Source organism: Microcebus murinus, chromosome 3 (genome assembly GCF_040939455.1).
Source record: "Microcebus murinus isolate Inina chromosome 3, M.murinus_Inina_mat1.0, whole genome shotgun sequence".
Taxonomy (NCBI): domain Eukaryota; kingdom Metazoa; phylum Chordata; class Mammalia; order Primates; family Cheirogaleidae; genus Microcebus; species Microcebus murinus.
In genome coordinates, this window is record NC_134106.1 from 22,580,248 (window position 1) to 22,603,463 (window position 23,216).

General features: G+C 36.6%; 1 protein-coding gene and 1 long non-coding RNA gene across 3 annotated transcripts in view; both read left to right on the forward strand.

Moving 5' to 3' along the window:
• Positions 1–23,216, forward strand: part of BABAM2 (BRISC and BRCA1 A complex member 2) — a 398,861-nt gene that overhangs the window by 203,838 nt on the left and 171,807 nt on the right. For both annotated transcript variants that reach the window (XM_012788308.2, XM_076000639.1), the window contains exon 7: positions 10,700–10,809. In XM_012788308.2, coding sequence (XP_012643762.1) covers positions 10,700–10,809 — 110 coding nt within the window. The remainder of the gene's footprint in view (positions 1–10,699; positions 10,810–23,216) is intronic.
• The window catches only part of LOC142870020 (uncharacterized), a 37,298-nt gene continuing 24,897 nt past the window's right edge, over positions 10,816–23,216 (forward strand). The window contains exon 1 of the long non-coding RNA XR_012918540.1: positions 10,816–15,694. This is a non-coding gene — a long non-coding RNA (uncharacterized LOC142870020). The remainder of the gene's footprint in view (positions 15,695–23,216) is intronic.

Genomic DNA, 23,216 nt, shown 5'->3' on the forward strand with positions numbered 1-23,216 from the left:
ACTTTAAAGAAAGGTCCAATTTGGAGATCTGGGACTGGGGATACAGGTGTGGGAGAAGGCATTCAGGATTGAGTGGCAGAGTAGAGACCTGATGGAATGACAGTATAGAGTATGGCAACCTGCTGCAGTTAGGCTGTGTCATTAGGGGTAGTGGAAAGGTAACTTAGAGGAGTTTGAATGCCAGGCCACTGTAAGATGGTGGAGGGCTTTGGGGGCTGGGAGAAAGGTGCAGTATTTACATTGCCACTCAGAGCTTATTTTCTACACGGGACCTTTTCCTGTAGCCAGTTCCAGATGGATATGGCCTAAGGCTCTTTGTCAGTGTTCCAACCTGCCTTTTAGGTTCTGAAGATGACATCAATATACAAATCAAAAGAGCTGTGATCACTTCAAGTGGAGAGTCTCTAGTAGGCTTCATTCTCTCTTTTAACATCTGTGGTTTCTGATGGTCGCCAGTTAATGAGGGTGTGGTGCCAGGTGGCTGAAATAACTGGAAATAACCAATTGCCTAGTTGCCATGGACACCAAACACTCTGAGCCAAGTGACCTTCTCTGTGGATGGGTGGGTATAAAGGTGTTGTTAGCTTTAGGGTGCCTTTCCTTTCTGTCTTCACACACAGAACCACCTGGAAAGAATCCCTAAACCCCAGAACTCAAAGCAATTTGCAGAGAAGGGGACAGAGTGTATCTTTAATAGTAGGAAGAATAGCATGTTATTGGAAAGGACATCAGACCAAGAGTCTGGAAGAAGTAAGAGATGTGAAACTAACATTAATTGAACACCTTTTTTATGCTTGGTTCTTGCTCAGCACTTCCATATATATTTGCAAAAGCAGTGCAAACTTGTTGCTTCCCAAAATGCCCACATTTATTATATCATATGGAAAAAAAAACAAAAACAAAAACATGTAATCTCTTTGAAAAACAATGTTTTTTCTATAGCTAAAAGACCAGACCACCATATTTGTGTGGTTCTAAAGTTGCATGGCAAGCTTGCAAAACATTTTTTGTATTCAAATGTCATGCTGGTATGGATTTTCTGTCTTTAGCATTGGCATCTCTGATACCTTTTCATTCATTGGTAGAGGAAGAGCAGGGAGTACAAGGTGTTCTAAGGCCTGGGATGAAGTTTCAAGTCCACCAGGATGAGAGGCAACAGGTCCAGAGAAATAGCCTAGGTACAGCCAGAACCTGGTGCTTCATACAAGTTGCTCTAGCAAAGCTTTCTTCTGGCGTGTTTGGAGGAAGGCGGCTTATCTTTGTCCTCAGAGTCCTTTTGAGGTTCTGATTAGGGCCCAGCATTCCATAGTAGATAATAAATATTCAAATAACCCAAAGATGAAAGCCTTTTTTGGCACTTAATTCTGTAGATTTTGATTTGCCATGATATCACCTATATTAGTTTAATAATTTACAAAAGAAAGTGTTGGTTTTAAGTGACGGAAAACCACTTCAAAACAGCTTAGGCACATGGGGCAATTTATTAGCTTTCCAAAGCCAGTAGCAGATTGAACAGCCAAACCCCAGTAAGAACAGAGACACAGCTGGATCGAGACCCATGGGAACTAAGGGTGTGGATGCTGCCAAGACTCTATTCCCTCTCCCCTCCACTTCCCTCAGCGAGTTGACTTTATTCTTGCCCGCTACAGCCCGGCCTCTTCCATGTATAGGAAATATGGCTGCTGACAGTTTCTTTTGCCTCTGCAGAGAAACTGGCCTACACTTAGTCACAAATCTTCAAGAAAGGACTAGCCTTTTCCTAGACTCATCAGCTGTTTCCAAGGGTTAGGAACAGGTAGCTCTTTTGGGAGCTATAAGAATTGGAGCCAGGGGGTATCTAGAAGAGAGAGGGGCTTCCCAAGACAGGAGAGAGTGTCAGTAAAGCAATATCACAGACGTCCGCTGTATCAACTGCCATTTCTTTTTGCAGAGACAGGATCTTGCTCCCTTGCCCAGGCTAAAGTGCAGTGGTGCAATCATAGCTCACTGCAACCTCAAACTCCTGGGCTCAAGCTTTCCTCTTGCTTTAGCCTTCTAAGTAGCTGGAACTATAGGCTTGAGCCTCCATGCCCAGCTAATTTTTTATTTTTTGTAGAGATGGAATCTCTCTGTGTTGCCCAGAATGGTCTTGAACTACTGGGCTCAAGCTATCCTCCTGCCTCGGTCTACCAAAGTGCTAGAATTACAGGCATGAGCCACCACTCCCAGCCTCAACAGCCATGTTAAATATTTTGATCCCTATAAAGAGCTATGTAAATGATTTAGGTAAAAATTTTACCTACATTTTTTGTAAGTTATGAAGACTTATTAAAGATATGTTAAATGGTGTTCATGTCTCTTCCATATGTGCTTAAATAAAAACTCACTATTGTTTGAGCTTGTTTTGTTGGGGTCTTGGATAAAAGTCTGACACAATGTTTTTATCAGTAGGTATACATAAAAATCACAACTCAGAGGTGTCTGAAGAGGTCCTTCAATGTGATTTGTAAAATGGTTGCAAAAATTGATACTTTCAAGAAGCTCTCTGAAATAAAAAGAAAAAGAAGCCCAGAGGAAGCGCTCATCAAGAGCACAATTGTTAGGGTGTTAGAGGAAACCCCAAATACTGGATTCTTTCTCTAAAACTTTAGTGATTAGAGAAGTTGGCAGAAGCAAGGAAACATCATTTGCTTCCAGTGAGGACCTGGTAGTACTGCAGAGACTTTCCCTTACCCAGCTTCTTCAGCCTCCTCTGGTAAAGGCTCCATTCCACACACCTTCTAGAAAAATGCCGTGACTATTCAGAGAAAGTTGGTGGTTCTCAAGGCTATGTCTGTTAGGTATTATAACTGTTGGGACAGTATTTAGCCAACAAAATCTTGATCATCATTTTAAAAGAGCCAGGATATTTCCACCCAAAGTTTATTTGTATTATAATACAACATGTGATTTAATTTAGCTTTATAAACAGCAGCTATAACCAACATATTAAGGGTAAGTACAGCTTCACAAGCAGATTCCTGCATAAATGAGAGCAGTGAAATGGTCTTTGTTTATGAAAATAATAAGCAAAATATAAATTGTTAAAAAACCTAGCCCTATACTGTATCATCACATAGTAGTAATGAACTCAAGATGTCACTTTTGCAATACATAGGCAGGTGGCAATAGCTCTGTCTTGGTGTCCTGGGCTCACCCTGTAAGAGCTGGCTATTTCGAGACCATTGCAGTTATCCTTTCCTGACCTGACAATCAGCGCTTCTTATTTTTACTGAGTATAGTTAGTTAGTCATAGAATGTGCCTAACTATACATTATTGAAGGAAGGTTGATATTACAGCCTTAGAACTCCATGGTGCTCATTGATGTCCTTAGAGAAGCCATCCCCCTTCCTTAACTGTATAAGCCATCCCCCTTCCTTAACTTAGTCTATATAAAGGTGTTAGATGAGTATGTTTTATTTGGCATAGTGACCCCTATAGCCTTTAGTCTGTATACCTTTATGAATTGTGATTTCTTGCTCCATAGTTTCTAAAAGTAAACATGAAAACACATAAAGCATATACTTCTCTGTTTTGAATACCCACTACATGCCTGGTATAAGCGGGATAGTATATTCTGGGTAACAAGGAAATAACAAATGATTTCTTCCATTGCTCTTTTGATACTATATATAATATAGGTTCCTCTGGGTTTCCTTTTTTTTTATTATTAATTTCAGAGGGCTTCTTGAAAGTATCAGTTTCTGCAACCATTTTATAAATCATGTTGAACTACATCTTCAGATCTTTTGGAGCATACAGGATTTAGACACTAAATGGAGAACAGGTAAATGTATAGTGAACATCTGATAGCTTTGCTGCATATGGGCTTACGTTTTTTATACCTTTCTTTGAACATTGATACTGAGTCGCTTCTCTGTGCACAGTAGCTTGCTAGATGGTAGAGCATTATGATTAAGAGTCCAGATTCAGATTCAGCATACATGATTCAAAGCTCATCTTCACCATTTATCTCTCTGAGCCTCAGTTTATTCATCTGCAAGTGAGAATAATAATCATTCCTACCTTATGAGTTTGTTATGAAGATTATGAGATAATACATATAAAGTCACTAAGCAAAGTGACTATTGATTATAATGTTAGCTGTTATTAGGCCTGATAGGAAAGAGGAGATTTCTACCCTGCCCTCAAGAAATTCACAATCTGTTTGGATTAAAAAATATATGTTGCTCAAACAGAATGGGTAATTTATAAAGCAACATGGTGAAAACTACCCAGGGTAGATTAGTTTGCAGTTGAAAGAAATCTTAATGGAGCAAGTGCATTTACAATCAGTTAGAGAAATAAAAAACCATGCCAATTAAGAAAAGGAGGGAAAGAGCTTTTTCATAAGGGGAATGGCAAGTGCAAAGGTCTTAGTCAAGATCTAGTAAAATATATGAAGAATGGCCCAAATTATCTGTACTAGATAGGGAGAACGTTATACTCTGGTTTCCATTTGGAGAAACCAAATCAGAAGTAACTCTTGTAAATGCTACCTTCATAAGGAATATCTAAATATCAAAAGAATTTTTAACCAAGAACTCAGTATATGGTGGAGAAAGGCTATAACTAGGCTTTCAGAACCCCTTACCCAGTACTGCAACACCCTACTTCATGAGAAGAAAGCTCAGGGTTGAGCACTGCACCAACAGTAAAAGAGCCAGCCACAGGGGACCCATTTATTGCTCCTTATCTGTTTGGGTCAACTTTATTCCCTTACCTTTGGGTTTTTTTTTTTTTTTTTTTTGCTTTCTGACTACTGCTTTCTATGGCACTTGCACATTTCCTAGCACTTTTATGAAAAAGAAATGACCTAATTTCTAAAATGACCAATGATACTATGGGACAGAGAGCCCCTTAGCAGTGAGACCAAGGTCTTATATATACATCATTTTCCTTTTTCTTAAATATTTCTTCTGCTTAGATTTAATTCTATTCCTGCCATATTTAGTATTGTGTCTTAATGCCAGTAGAACCCATGTTCAAATTTTAATTGGGGCTACTTATGTTGATACAGGAGTTGATATCAGTTGATACCAGGAGTTAAGAGGACTTTTTTAATGCTAAATCTCTGAAGTAATAAAAGGCCAATGCTGATTCTCTATAAAGCCATCTTGGACCACCTTTTTAAAACTTTCATTTCCTCCTCACTTCTTACCTGCTTTCTCTGCTTTAATTTTTCTCCATAACATTTGTAACATACCATATATTTTATTTATTTTGTTAAATGTGTGAATGGTAGCACCATAAGAGAGTCTAATTCTCTCCCACTTGAAAACACTTGATTTGAAAAATACGTGATGAATCTATGAATCACCATAGACTCATAGATTCATTAGATGAATCTAATACACCTAATACATCTAATTCACCATAGATTCATTAGATGAATCACCATCTAATATGGTGATGAATCTATATTATCAAAATACTGGAGCTTCTAAAATATTATATAAACTTCACTTAGTATATTTTAAAACAGGATTCTGTTTTGAAAAATTCAGATTTTGCATATAGCTTGTTGAAAACATAGCTTTTGTATAATGGGATGCTTACCCAGACCTAGCTTTTGGTCATTCTAAGAATCACAGTTAATCCTGAGTCTAGCTTAATACCATTTTAAATGTAACTTAAAATAGTGCTTACTTGATTTTCACCATACTATATTATTATATAATAGCTTCTGTATAGTGATTTATACTCATAGACTAGTTTTGCTAATAATGGTTATAGTTATGTTGTAAGCCTTTGTGAATTGAGAAATACAATGGCTTTTTTACAGTCTTCTTATGTGACCTGTGATTTGTAATATTTATGGTTCAGCTAATGTCTATCAGCAATTAGTTAATTGGTAATTTGTATCTATATTGACACTAATGTTCTCAACATATAGGGACTTGTTTAATGGCTGCTATCTTTACTTGGAACAATTAGCATATCAAAGAAATACAGCATAATGGTAAATCGTACTTGTGTTTACTTTCATTTCCAAGGCTAATTGTTGTTTTTTTCCTACACCCTTTTGATATTTGCAAAGAGCCCCAATTGAATAGTTATATAAATGAACCATAATGATCTAACCAGAAATATTGACTCTTATTAGTAGATGTCTCCTTGGCTGATACATGGTTCAGATATGAGTTTTCTTTAATAAAATATTAAGACTTAGGAATTAAAGAAATAAAGTCTTATAAAAATAAGACTTAGGAATTAAAGAAATAAATACTGAAAATATTCCTAATTGAAAGCATTTTCTATTTAATTCTATCAGTTTTATACTATGAATCCTGAAACCCAAATATTCCTCCATTTAGAAAAGCTAGTTCAGTGGTTTATTTCATTCATTTAATCATTCTTTCAGTCATTTCTGCATTAATTCAGTTTTTTTCCCAGCTAATTTGCTGTATACTATGTTCTAGATACTGAGGGTGCAAAAATGAACAAGAAAAGCTCCCAGACTGCAAGGAACTCAACCGTAGTGAATATTCACTATGAACTATAGGAACCCTTTTATGCTGTAGTCAAGTGCCGAGTGAGATCCACAGTTAAATCTCAGCAAAATATCCTAACCATTACTGCCTCACCATATGTATGGCAGTGCCTGATGCACTTTTATAAGGGTAGGAGGCAATATTTTTCTTTAGCTTTAGCAGATTCGGCATCTCTTCCCCCAGTTTAGCCTGTTACAATTTCAATGGTGCAGATAGAGAGCCCTGAAATGTATACTTGTACATTTTTAAATGTCCCCTGCTATGCTCTAACCACCCCCTGTTTTCCAAATGCTGCCATTAGTGGTTACAATAATCATCTGTAATGTTAGCTTCTAAGAACCATGGTACAAGAGTTTCTTTTCTAATTTCCCAGATGGGAGGGAACACATGTACAAGCCTGTTAGAGTTGCAGAAACTGGAAACAGCACTGTGTGGATTTGTATTTTTGGAACTCTTTGGACTTACTTAAGCACTCAAAATCAAACTTAGGTATCCATTAGGAATCAAATACTGATTCAGGGAAAACTCACGTGGCATACCAAGAGGAATAAAACATACTAAAGTAGTTCAAAAAAGAACTCCTGGAAATAACTAGTTTCATATTCAGACTAATGTTTTGTGTACTTTTTGCAGGATGCCAGATGATAAATGTTGATTATATAAACCAGGGTCATTCCTTTTGTTTGGAGGATTGTCTCTGATATTATTTATCGAAATAGTAGTAAAATAGAAATGTAAAAAGTAGGAAAGGGCAATAATTATAAATTATCTGTAGGTAAGTGGAATGAAGCTTCTAATTAAAAAGGCTTTCAGTGGGCCCCTAGGTTTTTGCAGTGTGCTTTTATAGGGTTATGTGATTTGTGATGATCGTAGCCTTCAGCCTTGACCTTACATAAGAAAACTCAGTCATTGGGGGGAGGTATCTGAAAGTCATTATTATTTCATTTTTTACTGTCTTTCTTAAGTTGAACAATCTAACTGTAAAGAGAACTTCTACACTTAGATTACAAAATGAATTTTTTCCTATGAATGTGATTTCAAGCTCAGCTTCAACCTTAGTTTTAGATATGAGTTTTTAAAGTATTTTTAAAAATTTCCATCCTCATTTTATAGAAGGGGCAATTCAAAATTGAATACTTCATCATCTTTGAAAGAGCAATAAGTGAGAAGTAAGTTCAGACTCCCAAGCTGGGCTCTCCTTTTAAAACCACTGGTTCTAGAGAACTTGGTATATTATATCAGGAGCTGAAATGAAGGGTCAGCACTTAGTTTTCAGACATCATTGGTGACAGCAACTTTTTAAAAATAGGTTACTGAAAAATCACTAGATGTAGAGAATAAAGGTTAGGAATTAACATGCATTTGTTCACTGATTTATTCATGCAGCAAACATTGGTGTCTGTGTGCCTTTTGCAATCCTCCTCTTACCCATTCTCCCTCCCCTCCCATAGTTTGGAAAAAACAAAAAAATCCATACTCATATCATGCCACTTAAATTATATATTCCAGAGGTATTATAAATCTACGTGTAAATATTAAAATGATAACAATGTTAGATGAAAAACTAGAGAAATATATAACCTCAGAGACTAAATTTAACTCTGTAAAAATCTAAATTATCTGTGATGGCAAAAGAGTAAAAAGTTAAAAAGTCTAGACTTAGAAAATATTTCTAATGCATGCGTTAGAAAAGAGTTAAGAAACCTAATAAACAACCACCACAAAAAAGACAAAGAACCTTAAAGCAAAATGGGTAATGAATTTGATCAAGAAATTTATAAAAGAAATGTAGATGACCAATAAATAAGTGAAAAGTTGCTCAGCCTCATTCATTGAATCTGAATTGAGATACCATTTTCCAGCTATCATATTGTCAACATTAAATTAAAAAGAGTGATAACAGCCAGTGTTTTTCAGTCATTCAGGATGGAGGGAAACAAGCAGGCTTATACTGACGCAAATTCATGGGTCCAAATGTGAATTGCTGCAAATTTTAAGAAAATAATCTATTAAATTCTATTGAAATGTAAGATGTTCATAACTTTTGACCAGTAAGCTCAATTTTAGCATCAACTCTTAAGAAATGTAAATCCCACTACTATATATATAATATATGCAAGAATATTTATTGCAGCACTATCAAGTGGGAAAGAATTGCAAACAACCTGATGGTCTGTTGCTAGGGAAATGGTTTAATAAAAAATAAATCCATGCCATGGAATATTATGTGGCTATTTAAAAAGCAATTGATAGAGTGATATGATTCCATAAGGGAAAACAAAACTGAAGGTTAAAGAGCTGTTTGTATGCAAGTATGAGTATATTTTTATGAGCATGGAGAAAGCTGTTTGAGGCTACACACACATTTAATATTGGTTACCTTGAAAAGTTGGGGAGAGGAAAATGTAGAAGAATCTTTTCTTTATAAAATTCTATATAGTTTGACTTGTTGAAGCAAGTCTAAATTTTGTAATATAAAAACCAAAAATAAAAAATTAAGAAGTTAAAAAAATAAAGAATGATAATGGAAGGGGAAGTGGCCAAAGAGACAGGAGAAGAGCCAGGAGAGTTTAGTTTCCTAGAAGCAAGAAAAGAGAGTGTTTCCAGAGGTGAGTGATCATCCACATCAAATAATGTCTAAATAATAAGCAAGAAAAGGACAGAGAAGCTTTTGCTGTGTTTAGGGGTGTCTTTGGTGGGAGCAATCCTGATGAACTAGTAGAGTCAGTAGGCTATTGTAGTGGGCAAAGGGTTAAGTGGAAGGAAAGGGAATACAACAGAGTGTGAAGGGGAGGAGGGAGATAAGAGAAAATCCAGGGGACACCATAGAGTACAGCAAGATTCTTTTTTTCCTTTTAAAATGTTTACTTTTTAGGGTGAAAGAGACTTATGTTCCTTGTCCCACACTTGTTCATCTTGAGGCACAATGGAAGTTAGAGCCAGGAGACTGAAGACGTTAGAGCTGAGCAGGATGAGTGTGACGACTAGCTTGATGACTATAGTTTCAGACAGATGAAGGACATCCGTATCTAAGGTTTTCAATGCTCATGGAAGTCTTAAAGTCTAAGTTTGGGACCTTACTCTGGTATGTCTGCTGAGTCCTTTAGATGACATGTGAACTGATCCAGAAATATAGATTGGTTCTTACCAATCCCTATGGGTGAAAGATGTTAAGTGTTCAAAAATTATTGTTTAAAATTTTTATATTTGATTCAGAGCTACAACCAACTAAAAACAAATTGCATTACTAAAATTTGGTAATCACAAATGAAAATCAGCATGCTACTAGATTTATTTTAATTCAGTATTTTATTCAGAAGTCTGGCAGACACTTGGTGCTTGGCAGTAGTCATAAAGCACATGCACGTAGTTGTAAATTCAACAATTTTGATTCAGGACACTTCAGCAGAGTATCGTCAGTGTTGGCTTGAGTTGGTTATGATATTCAATTGTTGCTATTCTTTTAAATTATAAATTACAATAAGTTTAGCTTTATTATAATTGGTTTAGTTTATTACGGACTGTTCGGTTAACCTCACAATGTTTATTGGTACATACTTGGGTCATCAAAGTTTTTGTCTTACAATGTTCTTATAATTAGACTTTTAAGATATGTATGTCTTGTGGGTCACACGTGAAGCATCCATAATAATTTTGCTAAAGTAGTTGTGTACCTAACCCCCCCCTGCTATTTGCTTGTATGGTGACACATTTCATGGTGTGTTTACTGGGAAATTTTGTTATTTACATAAGTTACAGCATACTGTCAAGGTAGGTGTAATAAAATTACTGGGTATGTTAATGTTTTGCCAGTGTTTTAGGATATAAATCATGTTTATAACAATCTGTTTACTGCAATTGGTTGATTATGTTTTTGTCTAATACTTTGTTACCACTAGATTCACAAATATCCTCTCCTGGAACGTGGGAATAATTGAGATAGGTGGGGCCTTTTGCCTCGCCTTGGTGGAGAAAGTTGTGCAGAAAGTTTGTGCAGAAAGTTGTGCAGAAGTTTGAAAGTCATCACTAGAGTAGTGTTAGGTGTGTGGCAAAGGATGCTGAGCTGCTAAGTTGGAATAAGGATAACTCACAGCCATGGCGTCAATGCTAGTGGACTGTGAACTTGTTACTAATAAGGCATTATGAGAGCAGGTGCTGATGACATTATTTTTTTCACTTGTTTAAGGATGTAAATGAAGACCCTGGAGAAGATGTGGCCCTCCTTTCTGTCAGTTTTGAGGACACTGAAGCTACCCAAGTGTATCCCAAGCTGTATTTGTCACCCCGAATTGAGCAGTAAGTGTCAACGTCATTAACGTTATGTAACCTGATGCCTCTTCTTGCTAACCAACTGTCCCTGCTCTTTTTTTTTTTTTTTTTTGCCTCTGTTTAACTCTTAAAATTACTTCTCTTTATTGACTTTCATTTCCTTAAAAAATTTCATTTGGAGTTTAGATTGCAGAGTAAATGAAGTATTTGCCACTGTAATCTTTTGGTGAGTATTAGTTGTGCAATTTGTGATATGAATACTGTATTTTTGTAGAAAGAGAAGAGTAGGCAGACCGAGTCCAAAATTATGACTCCCGCCAGATGTTCCCTGAGGTATGAATGTTTGTAACCTAAAGAGGACTGCTGAACAGCATCTGGCCCAATTTCTTATATATTTGTAACTATTCGAGGTATTGGTAAAAAATGTAAGTAGTCTCCTTAAAATATTAAGCAAAAAACTTAATCAGAAGTTGGTAAAGATAATATTTAAAGTAGATAGCTTAAAAATTTAACATGTTTGAATTATTTTTCTGTGTCTAAATAGCCATATGTAATTGTACACACCATCTAGGCTACATGATAGAAGTAGTTTGATATCACATTTGTGTTCTAACCAAATAACTTTACTCATCGGTAATGAATTTCATAAGGACTGACTTCACAGTGTGCTTATTGTTGGCTAAATGCTTTGGAAGCTTATTCTACTTCAAAGGAAGCTGAGGTTCATTGAAAATGGATTATAAGCAGATTTGGTTGGGAACTTCTGACAAGACAGATTTTTCATCAGCAGAGAGAGTTTTTACAGACTCTGATTGAAATGTATTATTAAAATTCTCTGTGAGTCATTTAGTCAGGGTTGGCTGATTTCTGTCTGTAAGTAGATGTGGTCACCATCCAGCATTCACACACTAAGCTGTGTTAACCCCCTCTGACCTTAGTTGCTCTGATTTATGAATTGTGGACACAACATCTATAAACTTGTATGACATGGCTGTTTATACCTCCAACTATGGGAGATTATGAGCATCAACGATGTATAAGCATTCTTTTGTTTGTTTATATGTCTTTGACAGCACCTAGAAAGAACTTTATAGTATCAGGCACTCAATGAATGTTTTAATTCTCAATTCAAAATACTGATCCTATCAGTAAGAGGTCAAAGGGTGTGAGGGGTAGTACAGGAGTTCTGGAGTCAAGCAGATCTGGTTTTAAGGTGGGCACAGCCACTTACCAGCTGGCAAAAATATTTAACATCTCTGAGCTTGTCTTCTCAGTCATAAAATAGGGATAATAGTACCTATTTCATAGTGTTGTTTTGAGGATTATATTAGATACTGTTCATAAAGCATTAATTGCAGTGCCTAGCACTATAGCACTCAGCAAGTAGTAGCTATTAAAGTTATTAGTATTGATCTAGTTCACAGAAGAATGAATGAGTGGTTAGCAGGGGCAAGTTGGGGCATAAAAGGAGAAAATGGGTAAATAAGTGAGCAAATACCAATTCTAGAGTAGCCACTCAGTGTGTACCTAATGAGTTAAATTACAAATGCATTTTGGTGATGAGGGAACAGTCACAAGATGTAGGTAATATGAATATATTAATTAAGCTGCAAGCAAGCTCAGAAAAGAATTATTTCCAGCAGCCAGGTTATTTTTCTTTGAAATTACTGCACCTACTTTGTAAGTAAACTTGCCAATAAAATATTCTTGTCCTAAAAATCTAAGATATAATGTAAAAAATGATTAGAGAAAGGTATATTTTAAAAGTCATTTTTACTATTTCTAAAACCTACCTTTCTACATGTCTTCCCTTTTTTTTATATTAAGATGGCCACAGTGTATCTTTCCAAATCAGTTTTTTCTTACTTCCTGTCCAATAGCCTGTCCTTCACCTGGACCCAGTCACTTGAAGTTTTCTTAATTCATCTGCTCTCGTGCCTCGATGCCTATGCTAAAGCTGTTCCTGCCCATGTGCAATGCCTTTGTCTAATTCCCTCTCCCTGTTGAAATATTATGTAATACATTCTCTAAGGCCTTATTCAAATGCCATCTTTCCAACCATTTTCTCCAAGTACAATTAGTCTAGCCTTCCCTGGAGCTCTTTGCAATACTGAATTTATAGTAATCTTACAATCTGTATTAATATTATAATCTACCCTTCATAGCTTTAGTTGGTTAAATGCATTTTTTTATCTTTTGCAAAATTGCAAGCTGCTCAAGGGTAAAGAACAAGTCTTTTCATTTCGTGAATGCCTTGCACAAATGCAGTGCATAGTTATCAGTTGCCTAATTGGCAGTCTTCTAAGTTAATAAGTAATTCTCACCAAAAATCTGGAAAATGCTGCTCTGAAAGGTCTTATACTTTTTCTGGTTGATACAAATTCACCTGGTAGCACTTTATTTGAAATACCAAAGTAAACTACCTAAAGTTCTTATGTCCTTAAGTAGAAGTTTTCAAAATGAAGTTTTAGAGAAAGGTTAACACGGAAAGTAGTAAACTTGAGGTATAACTTTGTAATGGCTTACATATTTGCTAAAGTTATTGATACCTTTGGTTAATTCTTGCAAAGGTCACATAGAACAAAAGTAATGCCATTTCCAGAAGGCATGGCTATGGGATAGGTCAGGAATGGGGAACCTGTGGCCTTAAGGCCGCATGTGGCATTCTTGGTCCTTAAGTGCAGCCTTTTGACTAAATCTAAATTTTACAGAACAAATCCTTTTATTTTTATTAATACATTTTTATTTGTCTTTTATATTTTTATTTTATTTTTAAAATGAAAGTATTTAAAATACCAAAGAATAAAATACATTTCAATGAAATAATCCTCCCAGATTGACCAGCACAATTAGAACATTAGTAAGCCCTAAGGGCTAAATTGATGGCTGCTTCACTCATGATTTAGTTCTCATTTCCCCCGACTGGTGCCACTACCACATGAGGCTGGTTAGTGAGAGTTTATGGGGCTCTAATAGGCCAGTCTGTTACCAGCTTTTGACAACAGTGCACTGTTTCTGTCCAAAGTGTAATTTGTAAACAATTACATAGCTCAACAGTATTTTTTAATTCTGTCTGCTTAACATCATGTCAAAGAAGACCAAGAGAATGCTGAAGGAAGAAAATAGATTTTTTTAGTGAGGATGGGAATTGCAGTATTATCTTGTTTCTGCTAAAAATAAGAGGATTTGCTTGTTTTGTGATACTACAGTATCAACATTAAAGAAATTCAATGCTCATCAGTATTATAACACTCATAAGGACCACAAATATTTAAAATTAGAGGGAGAGGCATGAAAGGTTGTATTGTAGAAATTAAAAGGTGAAAAGCAAAAGCAAAGAAAATTATTTCAAGAAGTAATAAGACCTGAAAATAATGCCACTTATAAAGTAGTTGATATACTTGGGAAAAAAGGGAAGCCATTCAGTGATGTAGAAAATTGTGAAATAATTTATTGTTGAAGTTTTAGAATGCTTAGACCCCAATAACATTTCAAAGTACAAACAGCTGCCTCTTTCAAAGGGAACTATAACTGATCAGCAGCATGAATTAGCCTTCAACTTAACAAAAAAACTTCATACAATACTTCAAAAGGAAAATATATTATCCTATTGTTTTGGATGAATCAACTAATACTACTGACTCGGCACAGGGTTTATACTTCATTCAGGTCATAACAGAAGATTTTCTCTGCTGTGAAAAGTTACTTGCTTTGGATATCTTCAACAACTCTCAAGATAAATGTTAGGAAGTTGGACTGAATTTGGTAAATTTAGTGAGTGTATGCACAGATGGTGTACCTTCCATGACAGGAAAACATGAAGGGTTTATTGTACAGATAAAAAAAGTATTAACAGATCCAGATGCTCTCATTTATTTTCATTGTATCCTGCATCAGCAAAATCTCTTTGCTAAAGCTACTATTTTAAGTGACACTTTGCAACAAATTATAAGTATTATTAACTATTAATATATTTTTGCAAATGCAACATGGCATCATCAGATTCATAACATGCTAAAGTTGAATGATGAGGTATTCAGTATGGATTTGCCATATCATTCATTCTAAAGTGCTTTGTCTATCTCAGGGACAGGTGTTGGTCAAAATTTTATCTCTGTGAGAACAGATAGTTAAATTTTATGAAGAACAGAATAAGTAATTTGAATTATTAAAAGACGCATTCTATAGGAATACAGCATTTCTGTGTGATATCTTGTCAAATCAAAATGATTTGAATATTTCTTTGTAAGATAAAACTAAGTCCATATATATATGGCAAAAAATCTAAGCATTTGTAAAAAAGCTATCTTTTTTCAAAATACTTCTTCAAAAGGAAATTTTGTCCTGATCCAAGCTGACCAGATAGAATTAGAAAAAAATAAAATAAATATAAAAAGGAAATTTTGGGTGAACATTTTCCCCAGTTAGCAAAGGTAATTGATGAGCAGGATGATATATGTGAAGCATCTCAAGAATACGCAACTGTTACAGACCTATTGGAGAATACAGTAAAAGGTTCACTGACTTTGAGAATCATGACATCACATTCAAATTAGCATTTTACCCTCACCTAGTTGATATCACCAAGGCACCTAAAGAACTACAGATGGAATTGATTGAGTTCCCAGTAGATGACATTTTAAAGTCATCGTTTAATGCTAAGAAAGATCCAGTTGAAATATAGGAAAATGCCCCAGGCCTTCAGCAACATGCCTGAAAAATGCTATCTTGCTTTTCAACCACTTATTGCTGCAAATCTACACTCTCTTACCTAACCCAAATCAAGATGCCATTAAGGTTCCAAATGACTGATACCCATCTAGAGGATCAACTGGAACTGGGGACCTCCATGTTGAAAACAAATATTCAAATGCTTTCCAACAAAAAGCAGGCACAACAAAGTCATTAAAAGGTGAGTTAACTTTAAAATTAATAAATAGTTTTCATTTTTTTAATTAAGTACATAGTAGTTAGATTTTTACACAATAATGTACATTTTTAAGTATATCTGATTGAAGTTTTTTGAATGTGGCCTTATTTGATCACAGCTAAATTAATGCGGCCTTCCCACATGAAAAGGTTCCCTACCCCTGGGATAGGTTCTAAGAAATGACTGAAGAGAGTTAGTACTATCTTTGATACCGTGTTAAGCTTTCATTTGTTTTCTGTGTTTTATATACTATCCTGTCAACTCTTAGCTATCCAAGCATTGATTGTAGACTCAGACTTGGAGAGTTCTTTCAGGAATTATGGGAAAAGCATCCCATGTGGACCGACCTAAAGCTAATGCCAGACTGTTGCCCTAGCTGAGGCTTATACTCCTTTGGCTTCTACTGTGGCTCTTTCTAAGAGGTTCCAAACCCTATGCAGTGCATTTGATAGGCAGAGGCTTGGGGGAGACCAATAGCCCAATCCGCATTGAGTAAAAATTATCAAGAGAAAGCTTGCATTTCTACCATTTGTGTCCATGAGTACACAAAGATATCTTGAGCATAGGAGAAATCTGGTTCTAGTCTGGCTATTATCTCTCCACCCCAGCTTGTCCATGCCCCAAGCAAGGATATTACGCTCACATCAACTAGTCCCAGAAATAGGAAAAGAAAAAAGCTCCTTTTGGGTCTTATCATCACACGTAGGAAAAGAGATCAATTTGTTGGACCCTAAAAATTTCTAAAGACATTTGGAGTTTTCTAGCAAATGTCCTCAAATTAGACAATACCAACAAAAGAGAACACCTGTCAGATACATTGGTAGAAAACTCCCAAGTACATTATAATTTGATGAGGCTCTGAAATGTGATCCCACTTCTGAAGTCTGTTTACCCAGAGCCCTAGAATAGGTGTCTGATGTCTCTGGCTGCCCTGTTGCATATGGCTGCACACCCTTAGGGTGTTTAGATGCATACTGTTTCCTTGTCCCCCACTGCACATATATATGGTTTGCAAAGTAAATGCTTTTAAGAATTTTGTGTTTTTCTTATACTAGGGACATGGATGAAGTAAACATATTTCAGGCCCTGTACATATTTTCCAAGGAACTAAAACCAACTGAATCAGTTGAATTAGACACTAAGTTCTGTTTATTAAAAAAAAAAAAGTCAGTGGTGAGTTTTGCAAAAAAAAAAGCTAGTAGTTAGTGATGCAAGTTAGATTTTGGTTGAATATTAAGAAAGTAAAAAAAAAAACAAAAAGTTTCTAAACCAGTAGCCTTTTGTTTCCTGGCAGAAAAGCTATGAGTTTTAAGGTTACATCATCAAAGTTGGCACTAAACATGCTCTACCTTTCCCTTCTTCCCAGACTGTTGGCAGTTCCAGCAGTGAAACCACAGGTTAAATGGGCATCGCAGGCTGCATAGTTCTCTTCCCCGAAAGGTGTGGGCCCTTTTCTTGGCCTGAGCCCATTTGTGGGAGTGGTTTGAAGAAAACCAGCTTCGTCACTCCTGTGCTGTTCCCACTCGGTGCATAAAAAGAGGACTTCATCCCTGAGGCAGATCAGGTGGCATCTTTCACAAGTACAGAATTTGTTTTTAGAACTTTTTGTTGTTAAGTTACAGTCCGCCTTAGAAATAAGTACTCAAAGCCTACCAGCCCACAAACGTTCACTGTTAGTAAGGCCTATATACCTTCAAACAGGCATGTTCATCCTTTAAGGCAATAAAAGCCCAGTAAGAATTGACTGAGTGTAAGGCCCTTTGCGAGGTGCTTCAGAGGCTGTCAAGATAAATGAGATATGGCCCATGCTCTTAATTTGCTTATAATATAGTAAGGGGATTAAGAACAACTGTGGCAAGTTGCAACTTGTGGTTTAGTAGAAAAGACACATTAATACTTGGCAATCAGATGCCCTCTGTTCCTTTACTTATTGGCTGGCATTATTGGCTCAAGTTACCTAACATTTTGCGCTTCATTTCATCTTCTGTAAAAAGGGGTAAATCTAGGTTTCAGTTTCATCTCCTCCAAGGGGGGGATATATATGAAAGAGCCTACGGTAGTGATTGGCCCATGGCTGTTGCTTAGTTAGTGCTTCTTGAGTTGTAGTGATTGGCCCATGGTTGTTGCTTAGTTAGTGCTTCTTGAGTTGTATAAATACCTAAGAAAATACTTATTAAGTGCTGTAAGAGTTCAAGAGAGGAGGAGATCACATATCTATTTGATTTGGTGGAGAGGGAGCTTTGGAAGATTTTGGAAAGCCTGGCCCTTCCAATGTAATGTGCCTTTTCTAGAGATTAAATATATAATACTGTAACAACACAGACATGTATTTGTTTAGTTCTTTAAAATGTTCAAACTGCTTTTCACTTTACCAACCCATCTGATCCTCATGATAGTATTCCCAGCATGTGTTTTATAATATAGCTTTTTTCTTCGACACCTTGGCATTCTTAGACCCTTCCTGGTCTCCTTCACTGCCTTTCCCCCCCTTTTTTCAGCATATTAAATTATGCTAAATTATGTTTCCTATCATTACATTCTTGGACCACTTTGTTGACCATACCTCTTTGTGAATGACCTCCAAATCCCCATTTCTAATCCCAGCTCTTCTCCCTGCTTACAGATCTGCTTTTCTAGCTACTGGATAGACATGTCTGTCTGTGTGTTCAGTTGACACCTCAAATTCAAAGTGTCTGAAACCAAACTCATCATTACTCTAATAAGCTAATGTTTCTTTTTCACAATCCTATTTTTGTTCATGACACTCTTGTTTTCTTGGTGCCTAGGTACTATATCTCAAAGGCATCGACCACACAACTTCTGCCCGTGTTAGCCAGGCAGTTATTTTGTACTAGAAATTTGTTCTCTACAATGTCATCCATTTTTGTCATTCCTTGTCCAGTCATTCAATTGCCATGTCTCCTGATGGCCCTTTTAACTTGTGATGTCTTCCCATTTCAGTCTATCTGTGCATGTTCTTGCTCAAAACCATCAATGCCTCTTGATTGCAAACTGAACTAAGTAAACAGTTCTCAATCTGGCATTTAGCGATTCTGTGTTATGGTCCCAGCTCACCTTTCCACCCAATCTGGACTCTATGCGTACCCAGCCAAACTTGGATTTTTGTGATTTACTGAACACACCTTGTATTTTTCACTTCTGCACCTAAGGCCGCTCCGTATACCAGAATATTGAATTTGTTTCCTTCTCCTGCAAGGTCTGTTAAAGTTCTGTCCATCCTCTTAGATCTTCTTAATCACCACCTCCTCCCTGGAACTTAATGTGACACTATTGCTTGCCTCCCCAGTAAGACTACAATTTTTCTCTGCCAGGTTTGTGCCTCTGTTGTCATACTGTCTCTCTGGACTGTAAAGTCCTTAAGGGCTGGACCTCTGTTTCCATCAGTTGAGGGTTGGGGAGCCACAGCCCATCTCCTGCCAAGCTGGCCCTATCCAGGTCCCTGTCTGAACTCAGCCCTAGTCTCTACTGATCAAACTCGCTGGAAGGGCAGAAAGCTGTGAGACTGGATCTATGTGTGTGTAAAGGCACGTGGTCTCCGTAGTCATTTCTTGTTGTTGTGCCTTGTGGCTAGCCAGCAGGTTAGTTTCCTTTATGGTCCCTTGGACATGTTTCTGAGAGGCAGAGCTTTATTTCCTAGGAATGGTTTATCAGCTGAACCCTGCAGGTGGCAAATATGATTTTGATCTCATGCACCTTCTTATCTACCATTGTGACTTCTCCAGCCTCCCCTCCACTGCCTTATCCCAACAGTGGGCCTGCAACAGACACGGTCTCTTTGTAGTCCACAGAGGCTGGGGTAAACTGAACCTTGACTGAAAGGCTTAGGGAATAGGTAAGGGGAGCTGAAAATTAAAATAATACTATTTAGAATTATAGGTTAGTAAGGATATTAAATTCAGGTAAATCAGATACAGTAAGTTTTTTTTTTTTTTAAATAAGCAAATTCAGTATATTATTTTTTTTTTAAATACTGAATTCAACATCTTAACATTTTCATTTTAGAGGCTCAAAAGATTTTTAGAATAATTATAAAAATTGTATAACTAAGCACAGATAGATTTGAAAGACAAAATAATTCTTGCCTTTTTTTAAAAACAAAAAAGTTCTATATCAGTGGTCTCTAAAAGGAAACCCCCAAAGCTCTTATGGTGATTTTGTGTAAGAATTTAAGTAATAGAACATTATAGTAGTAAACATGGCTTAATTTAGCCTTATTATGTTTACTTGAGTCACTGAGCTAATCCTTTAATAAATACTGTGCTCCTGAAGAGGTTTTTTTTTTTTTTTCTTTGATAAATATATGATCCTGAGTATGCTAAGACAACCAGCTGTCAGGAGAAGATGTGTATTTGGTATTGGTGGAGAGAGCTGTCTTAGCCTCTAGAGACTTGAAATGTTCGTTTTACTAGTCTGGGAACAGGGCCAAAAGGGTTCTTCGTGACTTAGAATGGAATTCTGAAAAGTAAGTTCAGCAAGTTTTCATTAGTGAGTTTGGCCCTTTGTCTTGCCTGTGCCTTCCAAAAGATCAAGAGCTCAGCCTTTGCTTTTAAACATTGCAAAAAAGAACCCGAACAGAATTTACTTGAGAGACAAAATCAATCAATTCGCAGATAACATATTTTTGGAAACATTCTGATATAGAACTTTATCCTCCCCAGCCATTTAAGTTAATGATATCTCAGTGTTTTTCTCTAGCTTCTTTTTTAGGCAGAAAATACACATTTAGAAGTTGTATATAAATCTGTGATAACTCAAATCTCACTGGTACATGTTTCTTAAACTTGCTTGACCCTTAAGTTCTGTCTTAAGTTTATTTTATGTCTTGGGGCAGTTCTGTGCCTTATTTCTCTTAAATGCTACTCTCCTCTCTACAGCATAATGATCAGTCTAAAACTGTAAGATACACTGTGTCTTCATTTTAAAAATCAGACCTTGCACCTTTCTGCTAAACATTGCAAAGGTTTTGTGCAGAGTGTTTTCTGCAACGAAGACGAGAAATTCATGACTTCCAGTTTAACACTACATCTTAACAGCAAAGCTCTGAACGCTGATCATTACTGTTTTATGCAGTCACTGTTCATTTGTGTTCATTCACAAGTAGGAGAGTATTCCTCAGTGGAAGATCTGAGATGCAGCTTGATAGTTAACAAAAACATTGAACCATGTTAGAGGTAGGAGCAAAGAGATCAGAAAGGGAAGAGAAATGCCCTCATGTCCCAGAACTGATAGAAGATACCAGTCTTCAGAAAGAGAAAGTACAGTGAGTCTCTCAAACAGGCTAAATAAAAAGAAATTGACACCTGACACATTATAATGAAACTTCAGAATACCACAAGATTAAAAGTATCCAGGGTTGACATTATGTTTAAAGGAATAGCAGATTGACAGAGACTTCTGTGAAAATCTGATGAGAGCCATGGACTTTACCCTGGAAAAATATATAAACACAAGAAGTTTAAATACAGTTTTGAGAGTAACACATCCTCTCCTAAAGTTAATTCATAAACTTCATTTAAACATCTTTATTCTAGATTTCAATTCTGTATTTTTAATGTTTTCTGTACTGTCTCATGCCAGAATCATCACTGTATCTTCAGATCTAATATCTAACGTGGAAATTATCATCTAACACTGCCCACCTTCCCCTCCCCCAAATCTACAATTCTCAGATGTTGTTTATTTTCATGAATGGCTTATCCTTTGGAGACCCCAAGCATCCTATTATGGCCTTCTTCTTGCCATTGCTTCCCCGTAACTAATCACCTGCCAGTTGATTTTGCCTCCACATCGTCTCTCATAGTCACCTCCTCGCCCTTTCCCCATCCCTGCTTCTATGTATCTTACTCTTTTCCAGATTAATCTTTCCAAAGCAGAGCTTGATCCATGTCACTCCCTTCCTTCAACAGCCTCTGCACTTCTTTACAGGATAGTCCATGCAAGAAAGCCGCATGCTGCATTCTCCTGCCTGAGGGGTCTCAGTGCCCACCACACTCAGCCCCCTGGGCACCATGTGTCCCAGACACCTGAACCATAGGTGGTAAGACCAGTGATAGGTATTCTTGGGAGGATTCTCCTTAATTTAAAGCGAGTGTAACTATATTTGTATAAAATTTTTATCCAACATTTCTTGGTATTTTGCATCAAGAGGATTCTCGGTTTTCTTGTTGGCCATATTGCTAGGTGTCTTTCTGCATTGTGTTTTGATTGTTCCAGTTTTCCACAAAAACTGGGAACGTAGATGTGCTTTGAATGACATTCTAGTGATATTCTAGCTGTGTAGATGTTGAAACTCTTTCCTGTTCTTCTTTACTTCTTCTGGTTTTATATTAAACTTATCCTTTGACATAACTTATGTGAGCTACTGACATCTCTCAACTGGACTATTGACTGTTCTTCCTACATCGACACTTTTCCTCACTTCAGTCTAGTTGCCACACTGCAGACAGAGCAGTTTATTTATTTATTTTACCCATCAATACACCCTTTTTTAGTATTTCAGCATATTGTGGGGGCACAAATGTTTAGTTTACATATATTGCCTTTGCCCAACCCAAGTCCCAGTCTACTAAGTAAAGTATTACAAGAATGGAAAAACAAGCACCACATGTACTCACCATCAAATTGGTATTAGCTGATCAACACTTACATGCAAATATAGTAGTAACATTCATCGGGTGTTGGGCAGGTGGGAGGAGTGAGGAGGGAATGGGTATATTCACACCTAATGGGTGTGGTGCACACTGTCTGGGGGATAGACACGCCAGAGCGGTTTTGTTAAAACACAAATCTGATCTCATCATTTCCTTAATTCAAAACAGTGTTCATTACCTTTCCTCATAAATCGTCACTCCCCAGTTTTATCCAACTCAATGATTTTCCTACATCTCCCAGACATATTTCATTTTTTCCCCTATCTGCGTCTAGTCTGTCATCAAGTTCTAACATTTTTTCTTTGTACTGTCTTGCAGTCTGAACTTCTCTAAGTGTTAATTCCTCCTCTCCTGTTATTTTAGTGACCTTCCCCTTTAATCTTTTACTTCAAACACTTGATGGAAATAGAAACCAGTGTATAAAAAAGGTAGATTAAGATTACAAAACAGGTGGTCTTCAGCACCGTCAGGCAGTTATTTCAGTCCCTTCTGAGTGTGAGGACCTGTTTTAGTGTCAGAACCTTTTCCATGAGGTGGGTGGAGGGCTTGCCTAAAGGGAAGCAGCACAAGGCAGCTTTTAGAGTGTTCTGTATGTTGTATGGTTATTGTCATGGTGGCTTTACAACACTACACATTTGTCAAAACCCATAGAACCCATGACACAAAGAGTAAATTTTACTGTGGGTAAAAAATAAATTTATAAAAAAATAAATAAATAAATAAATTTAAAAAAATGTTTCACAAACCCCTAGAGATAGAAGTAATATTAAATACTTTTAGCATTTCGTGTTAATAAATGGTGAATTCATAATGCCTTTTGAATATACTTGTGT